Source organism: Capricornis sumatraensis, chromosome X (assembly GCF_032405125.1).
Source record: "Capricornis sumatraensis isolate serow.1 chromosome X, serow.2, whole genome shotgun sequence".
NCBI classification, from domain to species: Eukaryota; Metazoa; Chordata; class Mammalia; order Artiodactyla; family Bovidae; genus Capricornis; species Capricornis sumatraensis.
The window spans coordinates 103,333,399-103,358,191 of NC_091092.1; the positions used below are offsets into that span (position 1 = coordinate 103,333,399).

The following is a 24,793-nucleotide window of genomic DNA, read 5'->3' on the forward strand; positions in this document are numbered from 1 at the left end:
AAAAACCATAGCCTTGAGTATACTGACCTTTGCTGGCAAAGTGGTGTCTCTGCTTTTTAATATGCTGTCTAGGTTTCTTCTAAGGAGCAAGCGTCTTTTAATTTCATGGCTGCACTCACTGTCTGCATGATTTTGGAGCCCAAGAAAATAAAGTCTGCCACACTGTTTCCCCATCTATTTCCCATGAAGTGATGGCACTGGATGCCATGATCTTAGTTTTTTGGATGTTGAGTTTTAAGCCAGTTTTTTCACCCTCCTCTTTCACCTTCATAAAGAGGCTTTTTAGTTCCCTTCACTTTCTGCCATTAGGGTGGTGTCATCTGCATATCTGAGGTTATTGATATTTCTCCCACCAATCTTGATTCCAGTTTGTGCTTCATCCAGCCCAGCATTTTGCATAATGTGCTCTGCATACAAGTTTAATAAGCAGGGTGACAGTATACAGCCTTGTTGTACTCCAATTTTTAATCAGTCGGTTGTTCCATGTCTAGTTCAACTGTTGCTTCTTGTCCCGCATACAGGTTTCTTAGGAGGCAGGTAAGGTAGTCTGGTATTCCCATCTCTTTTAAGAATTTTCCTCTGTTGTGATCCAGTCAAAGGCTTTAGCGTAGTCAGTGAAGCAGAAATAGATGTTTTTCTGAAATTCCCTTGCTTTTTTCTATGATCCAATGAATGCTGGCAATTTGATCTCTGGTTCCTCTGCCTTTTCTGAGTCCAGCTTGTACATCTGGATGTTCTCGGTTTAGGTACTATTGAAGCCTAGCTTGGAGAATTTTGAGCATTACCTGCTAGCATGTGAAATGAATGCAACTGTACGGTAGTTTGAACATTCTTTGGCATTGCGTTTCTTTGGGATTGGAATGAAAACTGACCTTTTCCAGTCCTGTGCACACTGCTGAGTTTTCCAAATTTGCTGGCATATTAAGTGCAGCACTTTAACAGCATCATCTTTTAGGAATGAAATCGCTCAGCTGGAATTTGATCACCTTCACTAGCTTTGTTCATCGTAATGCTTTGTAAGGCCCACTTGACTTCACATTCCAAGATGTCTGGCTCTAGGTGAGTGATTACACCATCGTGGTTATCTGGGTCATTAAGACCTTTTTTGTACAGTTCTTTGTGTTCTTGCTACTTCTTCTTAGTATCTTCTGCTTCTGTTAGGTCTGTACCGTCACATGAACCAATTCCTTCAAATAAATCTGTGTATATATATGTGTGTGTGTGTGTGTTTTCCCATATATTCTCAGGAGCACACTGACTGATATACATGTTGTTTTTCTCTTCAAGATGTCTTCATTTGTCAAGTCTATTTTTGTGTCTTTTAAGAGTAGTTCAAAATTGAAACTTGCTCTCTATATCCATGATTCTAGATATAACATTCTGGGCTTGCATTTCCTTGTGTTTCTTGAAAATGCTATTCCATCCTTGCAATACTTTGTATATTACACGAGAGGTCTGATACCAGGCAGATTTTCTTATTCATATCAGTAATTTGACCTTTTGCATGGAAGCCCTAAAGATCTTTTGTCTTAAAAGTCTAAAATGGTACTAAGATGTCTCAGAATGGGTAGATTAATGTCAGTTTTCCAAGGTACCATTTCAGTGGTAGAGACCATTTCAATATGTAGAGTTTTCTCTTATTTGTGGAAAATTTTCTTGGATTATTTTAAATAAGTTAATGTCACCAAAGATAAGATATACAGAGATCATGTGCCTCCTGACACCAAGAGCAAATATCAAAGCAACCCCAATTGAGGGACAGTCTATAAAATCACTATTACTCTTTCAAAAGTGAACTGGTTGTCCAGTGGTTAGGACTCAAGTGCTTTCACCGGAGGGCCCCAGGTTCAATCCCTGGTCAGGGAACTAAGATCCTGTAAGCCATGAGGCACGGCAATGAACCATCCCAGATGGAAGGAGCAAGGACAACCAAATAGGAACTGCGTTCCTGAACTGGATCTGTGTCCAGTAAAAGGTCACTAGTAGGACAAGTGACCTAACTTAGTAACCAGTTTGTTCCTATTATTTGCAACCAAGAAACTAGCCAATACCTATCAGTGGTACAATGATGGATCCAAGCAGAGTTCCTTGAATTTAGTACTATTACTATAGTTTATATTAAACACAGACAAACATTAGAGCGTGTTATCCCAGTGAATGTTGATTTTCACAGACCTGAAGTATTACCATGCCCATTACATAGATTAAAAACTCTGATTGAGAGGATTAAGGGATTTGCCCAAGATTGTTCAGCTAGTAAGTGGTGAATCAGTTAACTGAATTCATCCATATTTCAGTCACAGTGCTTCTTAATTAATGCCTTTTTCTGACAACTCTTATTTTTCCAGGAAACTACTGCATAGTCACTTGATCATGAAAGGCCAGAAAGAAACCTACCTGAAGCCTGATGCCACTGCATGTTTTGGAAATTGTTGGGTTGATCATCCGTTGAAAACTAAGTTTATCATGTTCCATATTATTTGGTACCAGTGAAAATGGATATTCAGTGTGTAATTCCTTCAAAAGAGACATAGCCAAAGAAAATCAATTCTCTTATTATTCCTGATAGAATTGTGCCACAAGCAGTATCTGCCACATGTAGACTCTCAGATGTTTTATACACTTGAAATATTCTACCAATTAGATATGAAGTGATTGGGTTTTCTCTTTCTCTGTCAGTGGAATAGCCTGCCACAAGCCTGACTCTCCTGCCTCTCACACAAATCTCCACATCGTGATTTATGTTCCTGAACAAATTAGACTTAATTTAAGAGCAAATCATCAGCAACAGGTATAATAATCTTGGCAGAACATTTATTTTAATTAATTGCGTTCAGCCTAACATAGACGGGTGCTGGTGCCATTTACCCTATATGGATTAGTGCTGTCATGTAGGTAATTTTTTTTCTTCTAGAACTTAAGTCTCATCAGTTTTAAATTACAAAGGCATTGGTTTACTTCACATTTAATCATAACAATCTAACTTCTATGGCAATATTTATATAAGAAACTTAAGGAATAAAAGTGGATTTTAACCACTCTGCAGCATTATAGATTCCTGTCCCCTAGACATAGGCCCTGTTGGGTTCCATGGGGGTCAGAGTGTTCCAGGTTAGATGGCTGGAAACACCCTCATCTTCATGAGCTTGGCAGGGGGTTGTGGTGGTGAATACTTGAGTGATTTTAGGACAACTAATTTTTCTTTCCTGTGCAGTTATCAGCTTCACTATTTATAGTTCAATGAGAGGTGCAAAGAAAAGAAACACTCTATGGAAGTTTACCACTGTAATTGCCCAAGGTATCTTGCAGTGGTGGTAGAAAACACAGCTAAATAGACTCCATCTTCTCAAACATGTTAATTAGAAATGATATGATTTTTGTGAAGAAGAGAGACACAGCTAATTCTAAACCCAAGAAGGGTTCCCAGGGGCAAGGCAGCATAACTCTAAAATAACTACATAAGCATGAAGCTTAAAATTTTAATTGGGTAAGTCATAAGCTGTAAGACTTTAACCCTTAAGCCTTCTACCTTATTAGATGGTCCTTCATATTCAAATCAGTATTTAATAGTTGCATAGTCACTTTTTTAAACACTATAGGGAAATTTAAGCCTTCCCCACCTGAAGTCTAGTGTTAATTTATCAAATTCTGTATAAATTCAATAATAAGCATAGAAAGTAAAGTGTCTTCCTCATATTGGTAATGAATCAATCTCAGGAGGTGCAGTGGGAATAAACAAATGTAAAAAAAAAGTCTGTATAACAAAACAGTCAATTATGATCAAAATACTGTTTAGGTTTTTACAATATAAAATAGATGTAGTATTGAAATGACACAAATTTTGAATCATTATTAACTTTATTTGTCACTCTTTATAGACATTGGTCCACTTTCACATAAAAAGTAGGGAGTATCTACTTCCACTTAACAACTTAACATTCTATATAGAACAATTTTGTACCGTAAACCAGATTAACTTACACAAGGGGGAAAATGACTGAAATCATGCCCCAAGATGTCCCCCAAATGTTTTTGTGTATATGATTATAAGTGTCTTAACTCCACAAAGCTAGTTCCTTCTTAGATTAATGTAGTATGTTTAATATCCACACTTGACCATTCAGATCACCAAACTTTCAGAAGAGATTAAAAAAACAGCTATCATCTGTCAATCAGATGCAATTGAAAATGTGAATGACTGTGTAAGTACATTCATACTTAACAGCTGCTGGAAGTTAAAAACCTTTTCTTGTTTCAGAGATATTTACATTAAGACATTTACAAATGGTTCATAGTATATAACAGCCCAAATGTCACTTTTAACCTGTCCTGTGTAAGGAAGTTAAACATTTCAAATTCAGTGCATTTTCCCAACATAAATAACACAAACTATTCTAAATGTTTACATTTATTACAGTGCATATTTCCAAATAGTAAATGGAATGAAATTATATTAAATGGTTATATCATCGTATTTAAGCATATTATGGAATCTATATCACACAAGTCAACTCACATCAATACTATATAATTCATTCTAAAAGAACATCACAGGTGCACACAAAAGAGAACAAAATTTGTTTTTTTATAAATTTAAAGTGTACTATCTAAACTACACTGAAAGATTTATCTTAATGAAACAGCCAATTTTCAAATCCTCTTTCTTTCCAAGTTTGGCATAAGGAAAGTCAATCCATTCGAATCTTCTGGTTTGTCATCCTATAAATGATGCTATCATATCCAGGATCCATGTTCCAAATATTGTAACAGGTGACAATCAGAGTCAAGGCCAAGCCGATCATTATCCAAAGTACCAGGTTGAAAACCACGGAATATTCAAAATTATATTTATATGCAAGGTTATAGGGAGTTGAGGGGTCCTTCTACAATAAAAGAAAATCAAGATGGAAGAATATTAAGTTAGGAAATTACCACAACTTAATAGCTGTGATTCATTTATGTAACAAACATACTAAGTGGCATAAGAGCTACATATACTAGGAACTAAGAAGGAGGCGCCTTCACGAAGAAGACAAACACTCTGTTGGTGGAAGCAGAAAGTGACTCAACTGCTTGAGAAAATTTGGCAATACCAATAAAGTTGACGGTGTGCATATACAGTAATCCAGCCAGTTCATACCCTAGGGAACACTTGTGTATGTGTAGAGAGACATGTACAAGGATGTCTATCAACAGAATGGATAACTGGCACATCCATGCAATGGAACACATAGCAGTAAAATGACCTCAACTACTCCATCAGCATGCGTGCCTCTTAAATACTGAGCCTTTGCTCAGAGAAAAAACACAGCATGATTCCAAACAACATTGTTTAAGCCTAAATGAAGTGAAAGTGTTAGTCACTCAGTCATATCTGACTCTGCGACCCCATGGACTGCAGCCCACCAGGCTCCTCTGTCCATGAGATTTCCCAGGCAAGAAGACTGGAGTGGGTTGCCATTTCCTTCTCCAGGGGATCTTCCTGACCCAGGTCTCCTGCATTGCAGGCAGATTCTTTACCATCTGAGCTATCAGGGAAGTCCTTAAGGATAATACATCTGTATTAAAACTGTAAAGAAAAGCCAAGGAATGGTTAACATAATATTCGAGAGAGCAGTTTCCTCTAGGTGGGGAAGGTAGAGAAGTAAGACAAGAGGGAGCTTCAAAGGAACAGGTATTACCTTCAGCTTTAGAGTGTTACATATTAAAAATTCTTTAACTAGTATTACATGTTACATACTTTTGTATTCTGTGTGTGGAGGGTGTATCCTGCCAGGGAGATTTTACATTTATTTCTGCTGGATGGGGGCCACCCCTCTTACCAGCTTAGGACCAGGGTTTGTGTTAATTTCTTGGCCTGAGGCTTCTCTAGGAGACATCCCACCACCCCCAACACATACCCTGCCTGCACAGCACCCGAGTGGCCTTTCTGTCTCCCTTTGCTGGCGTGTGCGTGCTAATGTCACTCCAGTCGTGTCCGACTCTGTGCAACCCTATGGACTGTAGCCTGCCAGGTTCCTCTGTCCATGGGATTCTCCAGTTAAGAATACCGGAGTGGGTTGCCATGCCCTCCTCCAGGGGATCTTCCTGACCCATGGTTTGAACCAGTGTCTTTTACGTCTCCTGCATTGGCAGGCAGGTTCTTTACCACTACCACCACCTGGAAGACCCCTTTGCTGGTAGGTAGGCTGTTTTCTAATCTACCTTCTCATTGTGGGCATGGCCCTTTCGGCATCCCAGCTACACAAGGAAGTCTCAGTTCCAACTCCCGACAAAGAGCCAATCCCTTGGTAACCCAACTGGCAATGTCCTCAGGATAGCCTGATTATTACACAGTTCTCCAGTTCCCCTTACTTTCTTGATAGTGAACTATGCACTCAAAAGGGTAATTTTTTTTTTCAATCGCCCATTATCTAGATGCTCTGTCGTGTGAAAATTTTTCGGTTTGTCTAGCCTGGTGTGCTGTTTTAAACAGAGGTTCTCCCACTCCTATTTAGGATGAAACAATCTCAAACCAGCCATGTCCAGACTGTCTTGAACACACATTACCTTTGAGCATCTCACTCTTCAGTCCCACGGGGCCCAAAGGAGAGTGTCCATAAAAGACTGAGGATCTGACTGCTCTGAGAGATAAAGCCAGCTATAAATAATGTTCTTGGCCACACGATGCTTCGGCTGTGTGCATATACACTTGTTTTACTAGGGCTGACACCCTTGCCTATGATCCTCTAAATGCTTAAAAATCAAAGTAAGATCTAGGCCAAAAATTTGTAGAATTATAGAGAGAGTACGTAGCCGGAAAATGAGAGCCTATACCACAAAGACAATGAGCCTCTGAGAAAAGCAGATTCCACAAGTTGAGAGCACCACACTCCTCCTGCGCGTTAATGTCTGACATTTCCTTGTAATACCTGTATTTGAATTATCTCACCAGATCCGACAGATTTGCTTTTATCCCTAACAAAGTACATTATCTGATTACAACCCCAAAGAACTGAGCATCACTTAGAAAACACAATACCTCCGTGAATAAAAAACCTATGTTTTAATCATTTTCAGATTTACTGATTGCTCATGCATACTGCCCACAGGTGATACAAGATTTGGTGAGTTTTTTAAGAGTTCATTTTACAATTTTAAAGCATGATCCAAAAATGTACTCACCACTTGTTTTGTCTCAAGAATATTCCTCGTCTTCCTTACAAGGGATGTGTCGAATGATCTGACAGTCACTAACTCTACCACTGCATTCCCACCATAGAGATTGTACATGTCATCTGCAAACTGAAGCGTTATCAGCATTAGTAAGAATCTCAATACACGTACTTATTAAAATTTTTGTAAAGCTTCGGTGCACCTACAAGAACACACACAATTACCTATTGCCTCATGAAATGCAGTCTTAAAATAGGCAAGTCTTAAAGGTTTTGATTATGTTAAAATATTCAGAAAACTGTTAAGATTCAGCTCAAATACTCAGAATAAGAAAGTAGTCACTGAATTTGTTGGCGTATAAACTGGGAGCAGGGAAATGGAAAAGGAAATCTTTCTAAGTGGTCTCTGGTTAATCACACCTACAAAGGTTTTAACTGAAGCCTCACTGAAGGGCTGCAGGTGAATAACTTCAAGAGCAGAGGAAAAGTAGCATTTACTAGTATCTACTACATGTCTGGTGCTGTGCCAAGTGGTGTTCTTTGATTATTTCATAGCATTTAATGGGGACAGCGTTTCAGGGAAGATGAAAGTCCTGGCAATGGACGGTGGTACAGTTGCACAACAATGTGAATGTTTTTAGTGCCACAGAACTGTACACTTACAAATAGTTAAATGGTAAATTTTATGGTAGCTATATTTTACCATGATGAAAAAAGTACTGTACTAGAGTTATCAATTATTTCTTATGCTGCCTCTGCCAGCTTTAGAAACAGATGATCTCTGGTGGTCCAGTGGTTAAGATTCAGCTCACTGCCAGGGCCCACGTTCAATCTCTGGTGGGGGAACTAAGATCCTGCAAGCTGTGCTGCACAGCTCAAAGAAGGAAAGACACACTGACACCCTACTATATACCTGTGACCTACCTACTCCATCCTCAGCCCTCAAAGAAGGTGAGTAAAAGACTTCAATCAGTAGTATTTCACTAAGCAGATTTTCCCATTAGGAAGTGAAAAGTTAAATGGTCATACTCTTAACTGCTCACACCCCATTGATGATTTACCTTTTGCAGAGCATCAATAAGGATTTTAGAGGCATCTCTAAATTGTTCAGAGTCTTCCCCATAGTGTTTCCCAATTTCATCCAGGCCTGCTAGCTCCAGTGAGTATAAATCAGGAGAATGATCCTTGGCTAGATGCTTATGTCGAGACAACTTAGGAGAACAAACAAAAGGAAGTGGATAAAGTAATGTCAAACACAGCCAGTTGGAGTTTTATACCTAAAAGGTATAACAGGGGCACCCCAGTGTACCACAGTATGGGCTTCCCAGGTTGCTCAGTGGTAAAGATCCACCTGCCAATGCAAGAGATGTGGGTTCGACTCCTGGGTGGGGAAGGTCCCCCGGAGGAGGAAATGGCAACCCACTCCAGTATTCTTGCCTGGAGAGTCCCATGGACAGAGGAGCTCGGTGGGCTACAGTCCATGGGGTCACAAAGAGTCAGACACGACTGAAGTGACTGAGCATGCATACACATACCACTATATACAAAGTCTGAGAGGGTGGCAAATGGAACCGGTTAAAATGGGAGTTTCTGAAATTCAACACAGATTTTAGTTTTTAGAAGCAATTATAATAAAAACTTGTTTTAAAATTTCTAAAAAACCTCAGATATGGGCCAGGGTATGAGAGAACAGGTGGTTGGACCAGTCTGATCCTAGAGAGAGATGAGCCCATCAGTGCTCACCTCCCACTCACTAGCACTACACTTCCACACTCCCCAAACCAACCCCACTGAAAGTTTGGGCAACAACTGTAGAAGACAGCACACAGATTAAGTTTTTCTATCTCATCATAGGATTAAAAAAAAAACTATTCACCTCCCCCCCCATCCCCCCCAAAAAGAACATACTACACGCATTTTTATTCCCTTCCTGACTTGGTTGACAGCACTGTTAGTCAAAACTGTATTTTCTATTGAGGTCTATTTTAGACCCAAAGATAAAGATATAGTAATTAAGTCTTAATATCTGAGAAGAAATCAACAGGTCAGGACTATAGCCACGGGAGGCCTTACTCCTAGGCCTGTGTACTTGGAATCTCTCTCCTAGAAGTAAAAATGCAGAGAAATGTGTTAACATTAGATGAGTTCAAAATCCCCACCACCACCACTAGTTTCTCAACTTCCATGGACTCATAAATCTAAGGCATATGTAAACTTTTTGATTGGTTTCATTACCATTCAAGGCATCTCTAGAAATGTCTTCTGAAGCCAGAATAAATGGAACTGACAAATGAGAGCAGCCTACTTACCAAACCTGAAATATCACGTAGCACTTGCAGTTCAGAAAGAAAAAGGAGATCAACCTGCAGAGAGCAGAAAGAAATGAGCATTATCTTAAATATGCACCCAAGATCTGTATTTGTCATCTAGCAAGTAAGGCACAGGAAGTTACAGACATTAAACACATGAGTGAATTTATGCAACTGTCCTCCATTTGCTAGGTTCATTTCAATTGAAAATGCTTATACAATAGTACTTCCTAACAAAATGGTGATAAGTTATTCTCCAGCACAGCGACTACCTCTCAATAACTTCATTTTTGATAAAGCCATGATAAAGCATCCAAACTCCAAAGTGGTTTTCCCTCAGGGCATCAGAATATTCTGGCGCACTGCAATGAGGTCTTGCCAATAGCCTCATTTGCTCACATCCCTTGAAGAATAAAAGGTGGTAGTCCTGGTCATCCAGAGTAGGTGAAGGGAGGCTACCACAAAGGTGGCATGCCACGTGGTTAAGAGGGTGCATGAACAGGTGAAGAGGTGGTAAAGCTGACATACAGGAGTCAAAGGAAGGGTAGCACCCTACACTGGACAGTTGAGAATGAATAGAAAAATGAGGCAACACATCAGAAGAGGCAGTGAATAACAGCTCCCACAGTACCAGATCTACGCAGTTCCACCCACTACCAAAGTAGTTACTGTGATTTCTGGCCTGTCAGGATTAACTGGTGGCAACCCTTGCACTAGTATGTCATACTATTTACTATAGCTCAGCTCACAAAAAGAGTCAGTTCATGAGAATCACTTTTTAAAAATTACACTAAAGGAAAAAAAGAATCCACTCCAGCAGGAAGCTTGTAAAACTTTTCATTTTCTAAAATTTCAAGTTTGCTCTAAAGTCAGAGGCATGAGAAATTAGTGATATTCACTTATTCATTCAATGACTACACTACTTACTTCATTGTTCCTACTCAGAGAATTGAGGGGAAGTGAAGTGAGAACAGAGTTTTCTTGAAATAGTCGATTGCGGAGCTGTCTGAGCGTTACTGAGAGATCTTCAAAAACTGAGTTTGCCTTCCCCACCATGTACACTCTCTGGAAGAAGAATCCAAAATTGTATTACATTCTGTAGATTAATTCCAATATACCAAGGTCTATCAGCATTTTTCATAGAATTTGTTTTAAATTTTCATTAAATAATGAGAGCTTATTTTTCAAAGCCTTTAAAATAAAAACTATCACAACTTACTTCCTCACTGGGAGCCAACTGCAAAACCACAGGAGTTTCTTCAGAAAATAAGGAGTGAATGGAATTTGCCACACTGTCAAGACTAAAAGGAACTGCCTGAAATTTAAGAGTGAGACCTTAATTATTATCTGAATCCAAGTAGAAAGAAAAATCATTTAAATAGCATTAAAAAGGGAGCCTTAAAAAAAAAGTACCAGCATTTTCTATGGAAATTTAAAAGACCCAAATCATATCCAAATACAAAGAACCTGTTTGAGGATACTGAAGATTAAACAGCCCCCTAGTGGGCCAATGAGTTTGTGTCTCCAAATTGCATAAATAAGAAAAAACTTGCCAAATTAAGGACAAAACACTATCGTGTACAAAGCATCACTTTCAGGTGGTCATGCGTGTGCTCAACCCCTCAGTCAAGTCCATCTCTTTGCAACCCCATGGACTGTAGTCCGCCAGGCTCCTCTGTCCATGGAATTCTCCAGGCAAGAATACTGGAGTGGGTTGCCATTTCCTCCTCCAGGGGATTCTCCTGATCCAGGGATCAAACCCATGTCTCTGGCATCTCCTGCACTGGCAGGCAGGTTCAGTTGGTCATTCAGGTATTTTTTAGCAGGAACACATTTGGTTTCAATATTGATAAAATGTGCCACAATGAATGTATGCTCTATAATAACGTATTAACTTGCATTTAAGAGGTGAAGGGAATTTGAAGACTTGAATTTGAAAGAAACAGACCTCATTTTTCATTTCAAAACTTTAAAAAACTTCATTTCAAAACTTTAAGGGATGGGAGGGAGGTTCAAGAGGGAGGGGACATACATCTATCTATGGTTAATTCATGTCGATGTAGAAACCAACACAACATTGTAAAGCAATTATTCTCCAATTAAAAATAAATAATTTAAAAATAATTTTTAAAAAAGGAAAAAGTGCTTAATAAAGTGTAGGGTTTAGTCTTCGGATAGACTGAAGATTCTTAGGCAAGGGACAAAGTATGTCACAAGAAATTTGAATGTGAAATTTATCTTGGGACCACATGGTATTAATAAACTGAAATTGGCAATTGTGATAAAATGTACTTTTCCCCCTGAATTTCTTGTTACAGTGTAACATACATATGGTGCTTCCCAGGTGGCTCAGTGCTAAAGAATCTGCCTACCAATGTAGGAGACACAGGGTCTGATCCCTGGGTTGGGAAGATTCCCCCAGAGAAATAAATGGTAGCCCACTCCAGTATTCTTGCCTAGAAAATTCCCATGGACAGAGCAGACTTGTGGGCTACAGTCCCATGGGGTCACAAAGAGTTGGACACAACTGATCACGCACACACACAACATACATATAATATGGTGCATACATCTTGGCTTAACAGTTCAGGGAATATTTATAAATGGATATTCATATAGCCCCACCAGATCAAAATAAAACATCAGCACCCTACAAGCCTCTCTACCCACTCCCTCCACCCCTAAGGGTAATCAAAATTCTGACTTCTACTCCTATAGACCTGTTTCTGCCCCCACATTATTTTTTAAAAGAGATAATGGTAATTCTTTCCCTCAAAAATATTTTATTCTTATCATTATTAAAACAAGCAATATAGTAGCAATGCTTTTGTTTTAATGGAGATTTCTCAGAGCGATTTTTTTCAGTAGTTTCTTTTACTATTAAAAGGTTCATGTTTATAAGTAGCACGTTAATGTGGGCCAGGCAGAAATAAATGGGTTTAGTAACTGTGAAAAGAAATTAATTTTTTTCTTACTCAGTGCATATCAACTCTTCCCCAGATTCTCTTAAAATAAGTTAATGATTAACTGAAGAAGGGGAAGAGAGTTCCAACTTGCAAAAGCATCCTTTTTATAAGCATCCCGAGTCAGCCACAAACGTGCTCCTTTTGCAATCCCACAGTCAACTTCCTTGGGCTTTGGAAGGAATATGAGAACACGTAACACAATTCCCCAGCCTCATTTCACCTCAGTGGCATTCATGGCAGGAAAGTTGAAGATTAAAGGTGACATGTCCCTAGCAATCAAACTGGAGAAGCTACTGAGTCAGGTGAACGCCAAACTGGGAAGGAAGAAGGGATACAGACACGCTAAACTGGAAAAGGAAAAAAAGCTCATGCTTAAAACTATATTATAAGGATACGCACATGTTTGTCCCAGAGAAAATAGAAATTCTGTATCTACAGGACTTGAAACTAATGATAACAGCTAGCTAATCAAATAGAAGCTTCATTAAGTGGAATTCTAAAGCTTTTGTTTGTTTGTTTTGGGGTGGATTTTTTTCCCTTCGAGGCAGTCAGTCAAGGTTAAGCAGTAACATGAGCTCTTTTCACAGTATCTACTCATGTAAAATGAGGCTACTCTTTTTAAAATGTTTAATTTCAGATTGTAAGCTAATGAAAATCTGAAGGGCATTTTGGATTTTTAATGTATTTTTTAAAAGAGATCTTCTACAGTGATTTTCACAGAAAATCACACACTGCAAGCTACTTAATAATCTTTGTGAGGACTAAGAAAAATGTTTTAATACACCTTTCATTTTTATCGTTCCCTCCCATTTACTCTGAAATTCTTCTGGTTTCTTTAGCTCACTAATTTGCAATCTTTGAAATTATGTAACATGTGCATTTAAGGTTATAAATTCCCTTCTTACCACTTTAGCTGCACCCCACAATTTTAAAAATATATGGTACATTTTCAGTTCCAGATAATTTCAAAATCACTGCCGTAGTTTTCTCAACCCATGAATTATTATTTTTTAAATAAAAGTGTATAATTAAAAAGTGGAGATCATGTACTTAGTTATTGCCAAAAGTACATGAGCCATCTACCTCTTCTGAAGGGAAGTATTGTAAAGTAATTACCCTTCAATTAAAATAAATAAATTTATATTTAAAAAAAACAGTGAAAGAAAATGCAGTATGCACTGAAAAACAACCCATGAATTATTTAGGACTGTGTCTGTTCCAGTATCTTTTCTTATTGACTTTAAAAAAATTTTATACACATGCCACTTAAGAGACCAGTAGTTCTATACGATTTTTTATGAAAATAAGTTTGCCTGTTTCCTATTCCTCTGAGGTACTCACTTTCTTTCCTCCATCTTTTTTCTTCCTCACTTCAAGTTAATTTTTTTTCAGTTTTATTGAGATAATTGACATACATCACTGTATAAGTTTAAGGTGGATGACATAATCATCATGAAATTATTACCACAGTAATAATTACCATCATCATACAGAAACAAAAAAGAGAGAAAACAAAAAAGAAAATTTTTTTCCTTGTAATGAGAACTTAGAATTTACTCTTTTGACAGCTTTCATATGTATCATACAGCAGTGTTAACTACACTCATCATGCTGACATTACATCCTTTGTACCGATTTGTAGCATTCACTTTCAAATCCTTTTGTTTCCTTTTCTTTTTACCACGATCTCTGAATAATGTGTTAATATTGCTACATCTTGATTTTTCAATTTAAGGCGTTACCTATTCACTGTCCATTATAGAAGATTAGGATTTAGCTCTCCCACATCACCAACCAGAGCCCTGTCTCCTTACATGCAGTTTCTCTCTCTGCACCTTTCCAATACTTATATCATAAATCATTTTATTATGTCTACTTAAACAGTATTCTCAGCCTGTCTTCATACTGTGCAATTACTGCTTTTCCCTTCTTGCACTTCTAATCCCCAATGGCAATGATGACAAATCTGCTACCATTTTAATCTCGTTCCTGTCACGACAGTATCTTTTCTCTCCGGTAAGACTGTCAGTGTCCTTGATGGGTCTTCAGTTTCACTCATATTTAGGTGTTGATTTGACTTTAGCCTACCTCAGTTCAGCTCAGTTCAGTTGCTCAGTCGTGTCCGACTCCTTGCAACCCCATGAATCGCAGCACGCCAGGCCTCCCTGTCCATCACCAACTCCTGGAGTTCACTCAGACTCACGTCCATCGAGTCAGTGATGCCATCCAGCCATCTCATCCTCTGTCGTCCCCTTCTCCTCCTGCCCCCAATCCCTCCCAGCATCACAGTCTTTTCCAATGAATCCACTCTTCTCATGAGGTGGCCAAAGTACTGGCGTTTCAGCTTTAGCATCATTCCTTCCAAAGAAATCCCAGGGCTGATTTCCTTCAGAATGGACTGGTTGGATCTCCTTGCAGTCCAAGGGACTCTCAAGAGTCTTCTCCAACACCACAGTTCAAAAACCCATTCTTCGGTGATCAGCCTTCTTCACAGTCCAACTCTCATATCCATACATGACCACAGGAAAAACCATAGCCTTGACTAGACGGACCTTAGTTGGCAAAGTAATGTCTCTGCTTTTGAATATGCTATCTAGGTTGGTCATAATTTTTCTTCCAAGGAGTAAGCGTCTTTTAATTTCATGGCTGCAATCACCATCTGCAGTGATTCTGGAGCCCCCCAAAAATAAAGTCTGACATTGTTTCCACTGTTTCCCCATCTATTTCCCATGAAGTGATGGGACTGGATGCCATGATCTTAGTTTTCTGAATGTTGAGCGTTAAGCCAACTTTTTCACTCTCCTCTTTCACTTTCCTCAAGAGGCTTTTTAGTTCCTCTTCACTTTCTGCCATATGGGTGGTGTCATCTGCATATCTGAGGTTACTGATATTTCTCCCAGCAATCTTGATTCCAGCTTGTGTTTCTTCCAGTCCAGCATTTCTCATGATGTACTCTGCATATAAGTTCAATAAGCAGGGTGACAATATACAGCCTTGACGTACTCCTTTTCCTATTTGGAACCAGTCTGTTGTTCCATGTCCAGTTCTAACTGTTGCTTCCTGACCTGCATACAGGTTTCTCAAGAGGCAGGTCAGGTGGTCTGGTATTCCCATCTCTTGAAGAATTTTCCACAGTTTCTTGTGATCCACACAGTCAAAGGCTTTGGCATAGTCAATAAAGCAGAAATAGATGTTTTTCTGGAACTCTTGCTTTTTCCATGATCCAGTGGATGTTGGCAATTTGATCTCTGGTTCCTCTGCCTTTTCTGAAACCAGCTTGAACATGTGGAAGCTCACAGTTCACATACTGCTGAAGCCTGGCTTGGAGAATTTTGAGCGTTACTTTACTAGCATGTGAGATGAGTGCAATTGTGTGGTAGTTTGAGCATTCTTTGGCATTGCCTTTCTTTGGGATTGGAATGAAAACTGACCTTTTCCAGTCCTATGGCCACTGCTGCGTTTTCCAAATTTGCTGGCATATTGAGTGCAGCACTTTCACAGCATCATCTTTCCGGATTTGAAATAGCTCAACTGGAATTCCATCACCTCCACTAGCTTTGTTCGTAGTGATGCTTTCTAAGGCCCACTTGACTTCACATTCCAGGATGTCTGGCTCTAGATGAGTGATCACACCATTGTGATTATCTGGGTCGTGAAGATCTTTTTTGTACAGTTCTCCTGTGTATTCTTGCCACCTCTTCTTAATATCTTCTGTTTCTGTTAGGGCCATACCATCTATCCTTTATCGAGCCCATCTTTGCATGAAATGTTCCCTTGGTATCTCTAATTTTCTTGAAGAGATCTCTAGTCTTTCCCATTCTGTTGTTTTCCTCTGTTTCTTTGCATTGATCGCTGAAGAAGGCTTTCTTTATCTCTTCTTGCTATTCTTTGGAACTCTGCATTCAGATGCTTATATCCTTCCTTTTCTCCTTTGTTTTTCACCTCTCTTCTTTTCACAGCTATTTGTAAGGCCTCCCCAGACAGCCATTTTGCTTTTTTGCATTTCTTTTCCATGGGGATGGTCTTGATCCCTGTCTCCTGTACAGTGTCATGAACCTCATTCCATAGTTCATCAGGCACTCTATCTATCAGATCTAGGCCCTTAAATCTATTTCTCACTTCCACTGTATAATCATAAGGGATTTGATTTAGGTCATACCTGAATGGTCTAGCGGTTTTCCCTACTTTCTTCAATTTCAGTCTGAATTTGGCAATAATGAGTTCATGATCTGAGCCACAGTCAGCTCCTGGTCTTGGTTTTGTTGCTCTAAACCCAAGGACTCATACCTTGTGTTTGTTTCTATCATTTGCAGTCATTTTTTAAAGGTATCATTTTGTTTTTTCCAGATTTAACTACATTGTGGTCAGAGAAGGTGGTTTATATGATACTGATAGTATCGACTGAGCTTTGCCTTGTGGCCTAGTACATGGTCATTTTTTTGGTAAACATGTCATGTGCTTGGAGATACTGTATACTAGACCACAGGAAAAGTCTGAAAAAACACCCCCTCCCAAATCAGCATCATATATACCAGTGTTATAATGCAATGAAATTAGAAACTGAATAATTAAAAATTATCCTGAAAGAACCCACATGTTACACTTCTAAATAACTCATGGGTAAAGATGGTATGGGGAGGGAGGGGGGTTCAGGATTGGGAACATGTGTACACCCGTGGCAAATTCAAGTTGATGTATGGCAAAACCAATACAATATTGTAAAGTAAAAAATAAATAAATAAAAATAAAACAAAACCAAAAAAAAAAGAAATCAACATAAATTACAAAATATTTTTAAGTGGAAATGAAAAGTACCACATCTCAAAAATAACTTTTAACTACCTCTAGTTTCTAGCCGTTTCTTTAACTTTCTCACAATTTTAATATATGCATGTATTTTCAAGTCTCTTTTTGAGACTGGTTTATTATCTGTAGTTCTAAGGGGATGAATTTTGTTTGTTGGACCTGCTGACTTTCTCATGGCGTTTTTTTCCCCTCAAGTGTTTGGTAAATTCACCTCTTCAATTCTTTTTTTTTTTTTACCAAAACATCCTGGATTATGGACATATCTGTGTGGGGTGGATTGTGTGAATTTGAAGCAGCTAACTGCACAGTATAAGCCCATACTTCAGATTTCTCATAGGGGGCTCTTTGGGTTCCACAGCTAAGGGTGGCAAGCCAGCTCCTCTGTGGTAGCCCTGGGGCAGCTAGGGGTTCCTTTCAAGAACAAGACAGCATTTTTATAGCCCCTGGCTTTCTGTAAGGAACACAATTTCACCTTCAGCTCCTGCTCATCACTGTGGCTTCTATATTTTCTATTCATATCTGGCACCTGTGTGTATCCCTTTCTTGCTTTCAATTTTAGTTATACATGTAAAGATGTTTGCTGACTTCCATATGCTTACAGTAGAAGGAGGGCCTTTCACAACAGTTCAGTCAGCCATATTGCCTGAAAAGCCAGCAAAGGAATAAGTGAGCCAGCAAAACTGCCCCCAATCTTTTCCTTACCAAAAGAAATGATAAAATTCTGAAGGGAAGGTGATGAAATAATGCCCGAGATGTCAACAGGCTATACCCTCAATTCGTTTCTCTTTTTCAATCCTCTGACTATTCTCAGAGCGGGGCAATTTCTTGACCTCTTACCTTAGAAAGTACTCTTATGCATAGCTAGCAGCCAAGTTTCAATCAATTTGCAACCATCATATAATTTTAAAAAAAACAAAACTGCATTTTACTTATCAGGGCATTAAAAGAAAGATGAGTGCTTAGAACACAATTCATAATGACAGCTGACAAGACAAAATTTTAAATACATCCCTTTAATTCTTTAGAGTAAATACTCACATTCTCCAAAGGGTATGAAATGACACTGCCTGGGGGTAGAGCAAGCTTGTCCACTCCTTTCACCATCACCATAACAGTAGCCCGAGGACGGTGGAATAGGTTACCTACTGCAAGGCCTGGCCAAGAAAGGTCCTGCACATTGAAAAGCATGAAACTGTGCTTAATTATCAGTTCAGGAAACCACTTCCCCAGTAACATCTGACAAGCAGAATTAAGGGGTTCTGGGATGATACCAGCAATGAAAACTCATAGGGACAGCAAACGTCTTATTTAAGGCAATAGCTGCAATCTCCTAATTGAGGATGCTGAGTTCTACCTTCTTCATTTTAACTGCTACAGACTTGAAACAGTAAAGTCTAATAATAAGTCATCTCAAACCTTCTATGGAAAAAAGCAGGCAAGTGAACAAAACGTAGGTACTTTCCAAATTCCAGATTATGAAATACTTTCTCCTCCGTGTAACCGTGGATATTTTCTTCCCTCACAACATCCTTTGCCCTTATCTACTGCAATATCACGTTTCTCTTTCACAGTGACACAGCAAGACTACAACATTCTCTTTAAGCACACAAATTCCTGCTGAAAGTGACTTGTAGTTTATTAATAACTACTTCTACAGGTTATTTTGACAGCCATTTGTAGTCAAAATTAAGCTTGTAAAGAACAAGGCACAAATTTCATACTTAAACAACCAGTCACGTTCATGCAAGGAGCTCCACCCAGAGGCCCAACCTAGAGGCAGTTCCTGTGCACAGCTTCTGGTTTCAAGGGCACTCAGGACCTAGGAAGAACATTCCTCTGAGTGACTGATGATGTCTACAGTTCACCTCAAAAGCATCAAACCTTAAAGTGGGAGGAGACAGGGAGATAGAACAAACTCCATCTCCTTTCTTCCAGCCCTGAGCCTGAAGCTCTCTCATGTTGACTGGACCTAGGCCCTCTCTGCAACAATCACACGTCAGCAGTTGGTTACTACAACAGGTTATGACTACTGACCACGTTATTTTCCTAAACTCAGGTAAGATGCATGTACATTGCATCATTCATAATGAATTGCAATGGGCTGAATGGTTGTGTCCCCTCAAAACTCATGTTGAAATCCTAACCCCCCAATGTGATGGTATTAGGAGGAGGGGCCTGAGGGAGGGAACTAGGTCATGAGGATGGAATCCTTATAAATGAGATTAGACCCCTTATAAAGGGGACTCCACAGGGCTCTCTCTATCACATACAATAAGAAGTTGGCACTCTGCAACCTGGAGAGGACCTTCACCATGCTGGCACCCTGATCTTGGACTTCCAGCCCCTAGAACTGGAAGAAATAAGTGTTGTTGTTTATAAAACACATAGTCTGTGGTACTTTGTAATGGCAGCCTAAACTAAGACACAAATCTATCACACGTACTGCAGAAAACCAATAAATTTATACGTCCTATTAACAGTAGGACAGATGCATTCTCTAATATAACAAAGGACTTCACTACTATGAATAAACGATTACATGGTTAATGTTTTATAATGATTTGCTTTCATAAGCAAGCTTGGAACACTTACCTAAAATCTCCCTGACTACAAATAAATTTTTTACTTTTATAATCTGTACCTATGTTTGGCTGCTGCTTTCTTGGGCTATTAACATAAATCAACAAAAATGCTTTCAGAAGCAGCTCCAGATATTTTTAAAAAATACACATACCTCTTTCACAGAGAAGCCCATGGACAATGCAGCCACGTCTGGGATTCGCTCTCCTGGAATAGGCCAATTTCCATTCCGGAAAACAACAGACCCTGGTGATCTTAATATACTGAATTCGTTCCCTAAGACACCTGAAAAGAAAACAGATTAATAATCAGCATCACAAAATTTGTGCAACCATACTGAAAAATTTTAAATACATACTTTCCCATTCTCCACTGACTTAGCATACTAAATGTTGAATGGACAAAATGCTGAATCCTAAACATCAGTAAATTCTTTTACAAAGTATACTGCAAGAATTTAAGTCCATACCTTCCGCTATAACAAAGCTACAGCAATGAAACAGGATTCTCATAATGATGTAGATGCCTTCCTGCAGATGGCCCCTAAACAGGGGCATGTGACAATTTGGCAAGAATTAGAAATCAGTAGCATTTCTCCAGATTTTCAAGAACAAAAACCAAAACCCTGACCCCAACTAGAAAAGAAGAAAATAAACTTGAAATCTCTAAGTTATTTCTACCACCAATTCTCTCTTCAAAATGCAAATTCAAAAAATTTCTAGTATATCACTCTAAAATTTCAGCCTGTTAGTCCATCTTAGGATAGATCCTAGCTTTCCTTATGTCCCACAGGCAAATGGGGGGTGGTGCACATTACCAGTTAGAAGGTGTAATACTTCAGACTGTAGAAACAAAGTCCAGGACATAGTATTTCCAACGGACATATTAAGAGGCCGAGAAAAGGTAGACTCCTATACCAAGAAACTGCTGCTTCATGCAGGCATCGCCACGACACCTGAAAGGTCACCCATCCTCTATCTGAACACGACCACTGAACGCAGACGCCACCTCAACTTGCAAACCCTACATTTGCCAGTAATCATCTCCATAGTCCCAACATTCGAATCCTTTACAAAGTGTAAGACGTTGGCTTCCCAACTTGGAACAGACCCTGTACCAGAAGTTAGGTGGCTGTGTGGTTGGGGGCATAAAAAGCCGGCCCTGTACAATACGAGTCCCATGAGGGCAGGGGTTTGGGTTTGTCTTCTTCACACAGTAGCCCCAGGGTTGAGAACAGCGCCTGGCACACTGGTGCTCCATAAATACTTGCTGAGGGAGTGAATGAATGAAGCTACATCTTGCACTAGCCCTTTTCCCTCTCAGCTGGCTCTTTTATTTGAGCACACAAAAATACTTGTAGGGTGCTCCCATTCTAAAATCCAAACCACAGAAACTCTCCTTTGGTCCTAACAGCTCCCTCCTGCCTCTGCTTCCCTTCAGATGAACCACCTTGGAAGAGTAGTCAGCCACCACCTGGCTCCTCTGCTTCTTTATCTCCTATATGCTACCTAACCCACAGCTTCTGACCCCACCACGCCACCGAAATGACTCACCAAATCCCAGAGACAGTTTGCAACCCTCAATTTATGTAACTTCCCAAAGCGGCTGATTCTGGCAACTCTGTCCTTGAAACTCCTGCCCTGGTCTCCCTAAGCCTGGCCCCTGGTTTTCCTCCCAGTCCCTCTGGCTGCCTTTCTCCTCAGTTTCTTCCCCTTCCCCTCCTTTAAAGCAGTGACATGCAAACTTTTTAGATTTCAACCCTTCCAGTACAAAGCTTGAAAGTATTCCCAATATACATATGTCTACTTAAAAACCAAACATTCGCAAATTATAATGTAACAATGGATTCATAACATATTACGAAGCACACAAAATCAAGCACACTCCACTTTGGAGATCTGCGGCTCCATCCTTGACCTGCACTGCTTCCTGTTCGACGCTGGCTTCCCCCTGCCTGAACCCATCTACTTCCTAAGGCTCCAAACACCACAAACACACTCATGGTTCCCAGATTCTTATTTTCAGCCTACATTTCCCCTTAAGCCTTCTGCCTAGATATCCAGCAGTCTGCTGAGCATTTCCTTCCAAGTTCCATGTTCAGAACTGGAACACACACGCCTCCTGTATTCTCTGTATGAAAGGATGATGCCACCTTCCACCCAGCTGCTTGAATTAATCATCTTTAAACCCTTCCTCAGCACCACAGCTCATCAACCTCTGAGTTCTGTCCATCTTTTCTTCTTATCTCCCGATCCCTTTCCCCTCCATGTCCAGGGCCCTCCTCAGGCCCTCCTGAGGCTAGACAGAACAGGCCTCCTTGTGACCGGTCATGCCACTCTCTGATCCAGTCTTCCCAGCACCTTTTCAAACTAGAGATCTGAACGTTCACCCTTCAGCTCAACCACCTTCTCAGTGCCCAGAGCCTCTGAAACAAAATCCAAAACATAACACCCAAGGCACTTCTCCACCCTTCCTATGGAATCTCTGCAACTTTAACTCCTATATGTTTCAGCTCCACCAAACTCTGCTCTTTTGCTCTCATATCTCTGTGCTTTGACACATACTGTTCTGTCAAAAAAAAAAGCCTTTTCTTCCCACCCCAACCATTCACACATTTACATGTGAGGCACCTGGCCTAAGGAAACTTCCTCCAGCCTCCCCAATCTGGGCTAGAGGTTAAGAATCCTTCCCTTTGGGAATGCCCACCATACTGTGCTGTCATCTCTAAATGAAGATGAAATCATCATATAAAAAACTAAACAGGTCCTACCTCTGAAGTATCACTGACCAAATCGAATCGTTCTTTAACATGACACCCCTTCACATTCCATGCGTTCACCCTTGGCCTTTCCCCTCCAAACTAACCATCTGAATTTTTTTTTCCCAAATACTCCTCATGACCTGGTATTCACTTCTAATTCACTTCTACTCTCTCCCCGGTTTGGTATCGCCATTTTAAATGACATATTTTTTCCTCAAATAGAGAAGTCAGATCTCTTAAAAGATGTTTTCCATTAAGCCACATTTAGTCACTTTGGAAAACAGTAATTTAACCTCATCTGACAAGACCTGTCAGTGAAGAAGCTGACAGGATCAGATTCTTGGTCTGTATGAACTAGACTTTTCTAGTTAGGAAAGCAGGTTCAAACCATGTACAGAAGCAATTATTTGCCTCAGACCAAAACTTAACACCCCCCCCCCCAAACCTCAATGATCACAAGAAGATCAAGTATAACATTAAAACATGAATTTCAGCAAGATGTTCAGTTAAATCACAGTATCAAAGGGAACATCTTTACATTTCCAAAACCAAGTTTAAAAAATTAAATTCTCCTGAAGTACCCAACTAGACAGATCAGAATGACCTTGCCAGAGCCAGAGAGGAAAGGAACAATACAACTCTAAAATTCTACAGTCATGAAAATAAGCCAACTATCATCAACACAATACTGGGCACCTCCAGGGATGGAGAAGCACTGTAGACTTCAAAAACATCAAAGGTCTATATCTCCATGTAAAATTAAACCACCATTCCCAAAGTGAAGTGTCTCAGCACTTCACAGAGCAGCGGCACAAGCCATCTACAGATTTTTAACTTCTAGGTTTTAAATTGGCACACTGGGGAACAGGGACCCATTCCTCCACAAACTGTTCTCCATGTGGCCTCATGTTCACCACTCTCTGTGCCCCTAGTTCCAGCACCCATCATTCCCACACCTGCGCCACAACAGGTACAATAGGAAAGGCCCATGCTTTGGAGCCCACTGATCTGGGTTCAATTCCAGGTTTGCTGGTTACCACTTGTGTGCTGTGGGGTAATTTATCTAGGCTTGACCACTCTCCTAAGGACTGATGCAAAATTAAGTACATGATACACGGTAAGAGGCCAAATAGGAGCTGACTGGCATTCCCCTTGCTGAATACTGGGGAACCCAGATTCACCGAGAAAGCTACCATTTGACATGTGACCCCAAGAACGTGACTCATGTCTTAGTTTCCAAATCCTTAAAATTGGGAACTACTGCAAACTTTATGGAGAGGTACTTGGAATTCTCCTTGAGAAAATAATCACACAAAAACAATTACTAATACTCCACTTTCAACTTTAGTATCCTGAACCGTGGGGAGGGGGAGGGGGAGGGGGGATTTCACCAATTACTGATGACAACTGCTAGAAATGAAGACACCAAAAAATGCCAAGAAAAGCAGCAGCTAAGGGCAGCTGGGACATCGGCCTCTTCGCAAAGGGCTGCAGTTCATCAGCTGATTGAGAAATGCATCCCGGTCCTCCGAAGCGCCTCCCAAGGCGGAAGAGGCCGGAGTGAGACAGTTGGACGCGCCTTTCTCGAAGAGGCGGAAGGTGGAGGCCGGTTCAGGTGCCCCCACGCAACCCAGCCCCGCCCCGCCCGGCCCAGTCCTCGCAAGCCCGCCAGGCCCCGCCGCCACAGGCTGGCCCAGAGAGAAGACCGAGAGAGAGGTGGCTGGGGCGAGGCCACGGCCGGCTGCCCGCACTGCGGCACCCGCCCCACTGCCGCCCACCCTTGGCTGCCCGCGACCCCCGAGCCCAGGGGCCCTCGGAGCTCCCTCGCGGAGCGCGCCCCGCCCGCTCCCGGGTCCTCACCCGCCACCGAGAAGGACAGGAACACGACGAGCACAGCCATGGTCCCGCGGCAGCTTCAGCAGCGCAGGGCGACACGGAACTGGCCAGCAGGACGCTACGACCAGCGCAGCACGAGGGGGTGACGAGCTCGGGCTCGCCCCGACTCCCAGAGCCCGCCCTGCCGTCGCCTCCCGCTGGGACGGTCGCCGCCTTGTCCACCAATCCCTAGCTACGCTGCGGTTTGCGGGAGAGACGTAGCTTGGGAAACGTCAGCGTGAGGGAAGGAGCCTAACATGATGGATGGAAGGCCCAGCCAATGTCAGGCAACGATCGCCGAGTCGGGCAGTCCCTCCCCCGGCCCGTGACGAAGGGTCATGA

The 24,793-nt window shown here is 40.7% G+C and overlaps 1 protein-coding gene across 1 annotated transcript; it reads right to left on the minus strand.

Annotated features, from left to right (window-relative positions):
- Positions 1–3,879: 3,879 nt before the first annotated feature.
- Positions 3,880–24,611, minus strand: ATP6AP2 (ATPase H+ transporting accessory protein 2). The gene is made up of 9 exons (XM_068962560.1): positions 24,437–24,611; positions 19,970–20,100; positions 18,274–18,405; positions 10,683–10,778; positions 10,391–10,528; positions 9,464–9,517; positions 8,216–8,365; positions 7,165–7,284; positions 3,880–4,883 (listed from the first exon to the last, which is right to left on the minus strand). The coding sequence occupies exons 1-9, from the start codon at positions 24,474–24,476 to the stop codon at positions 4,689–4,691; spliced, it is 1,056 nt and encodes a 351-aa protein (XP_068818661.1). The 5' UTR covers positions 24,477–24,611; the 3' UTR covers positions 3,880–4,688.
- Between the last annotated feature and the right edge of the window lie 182 nt (positions 24,612–24,793).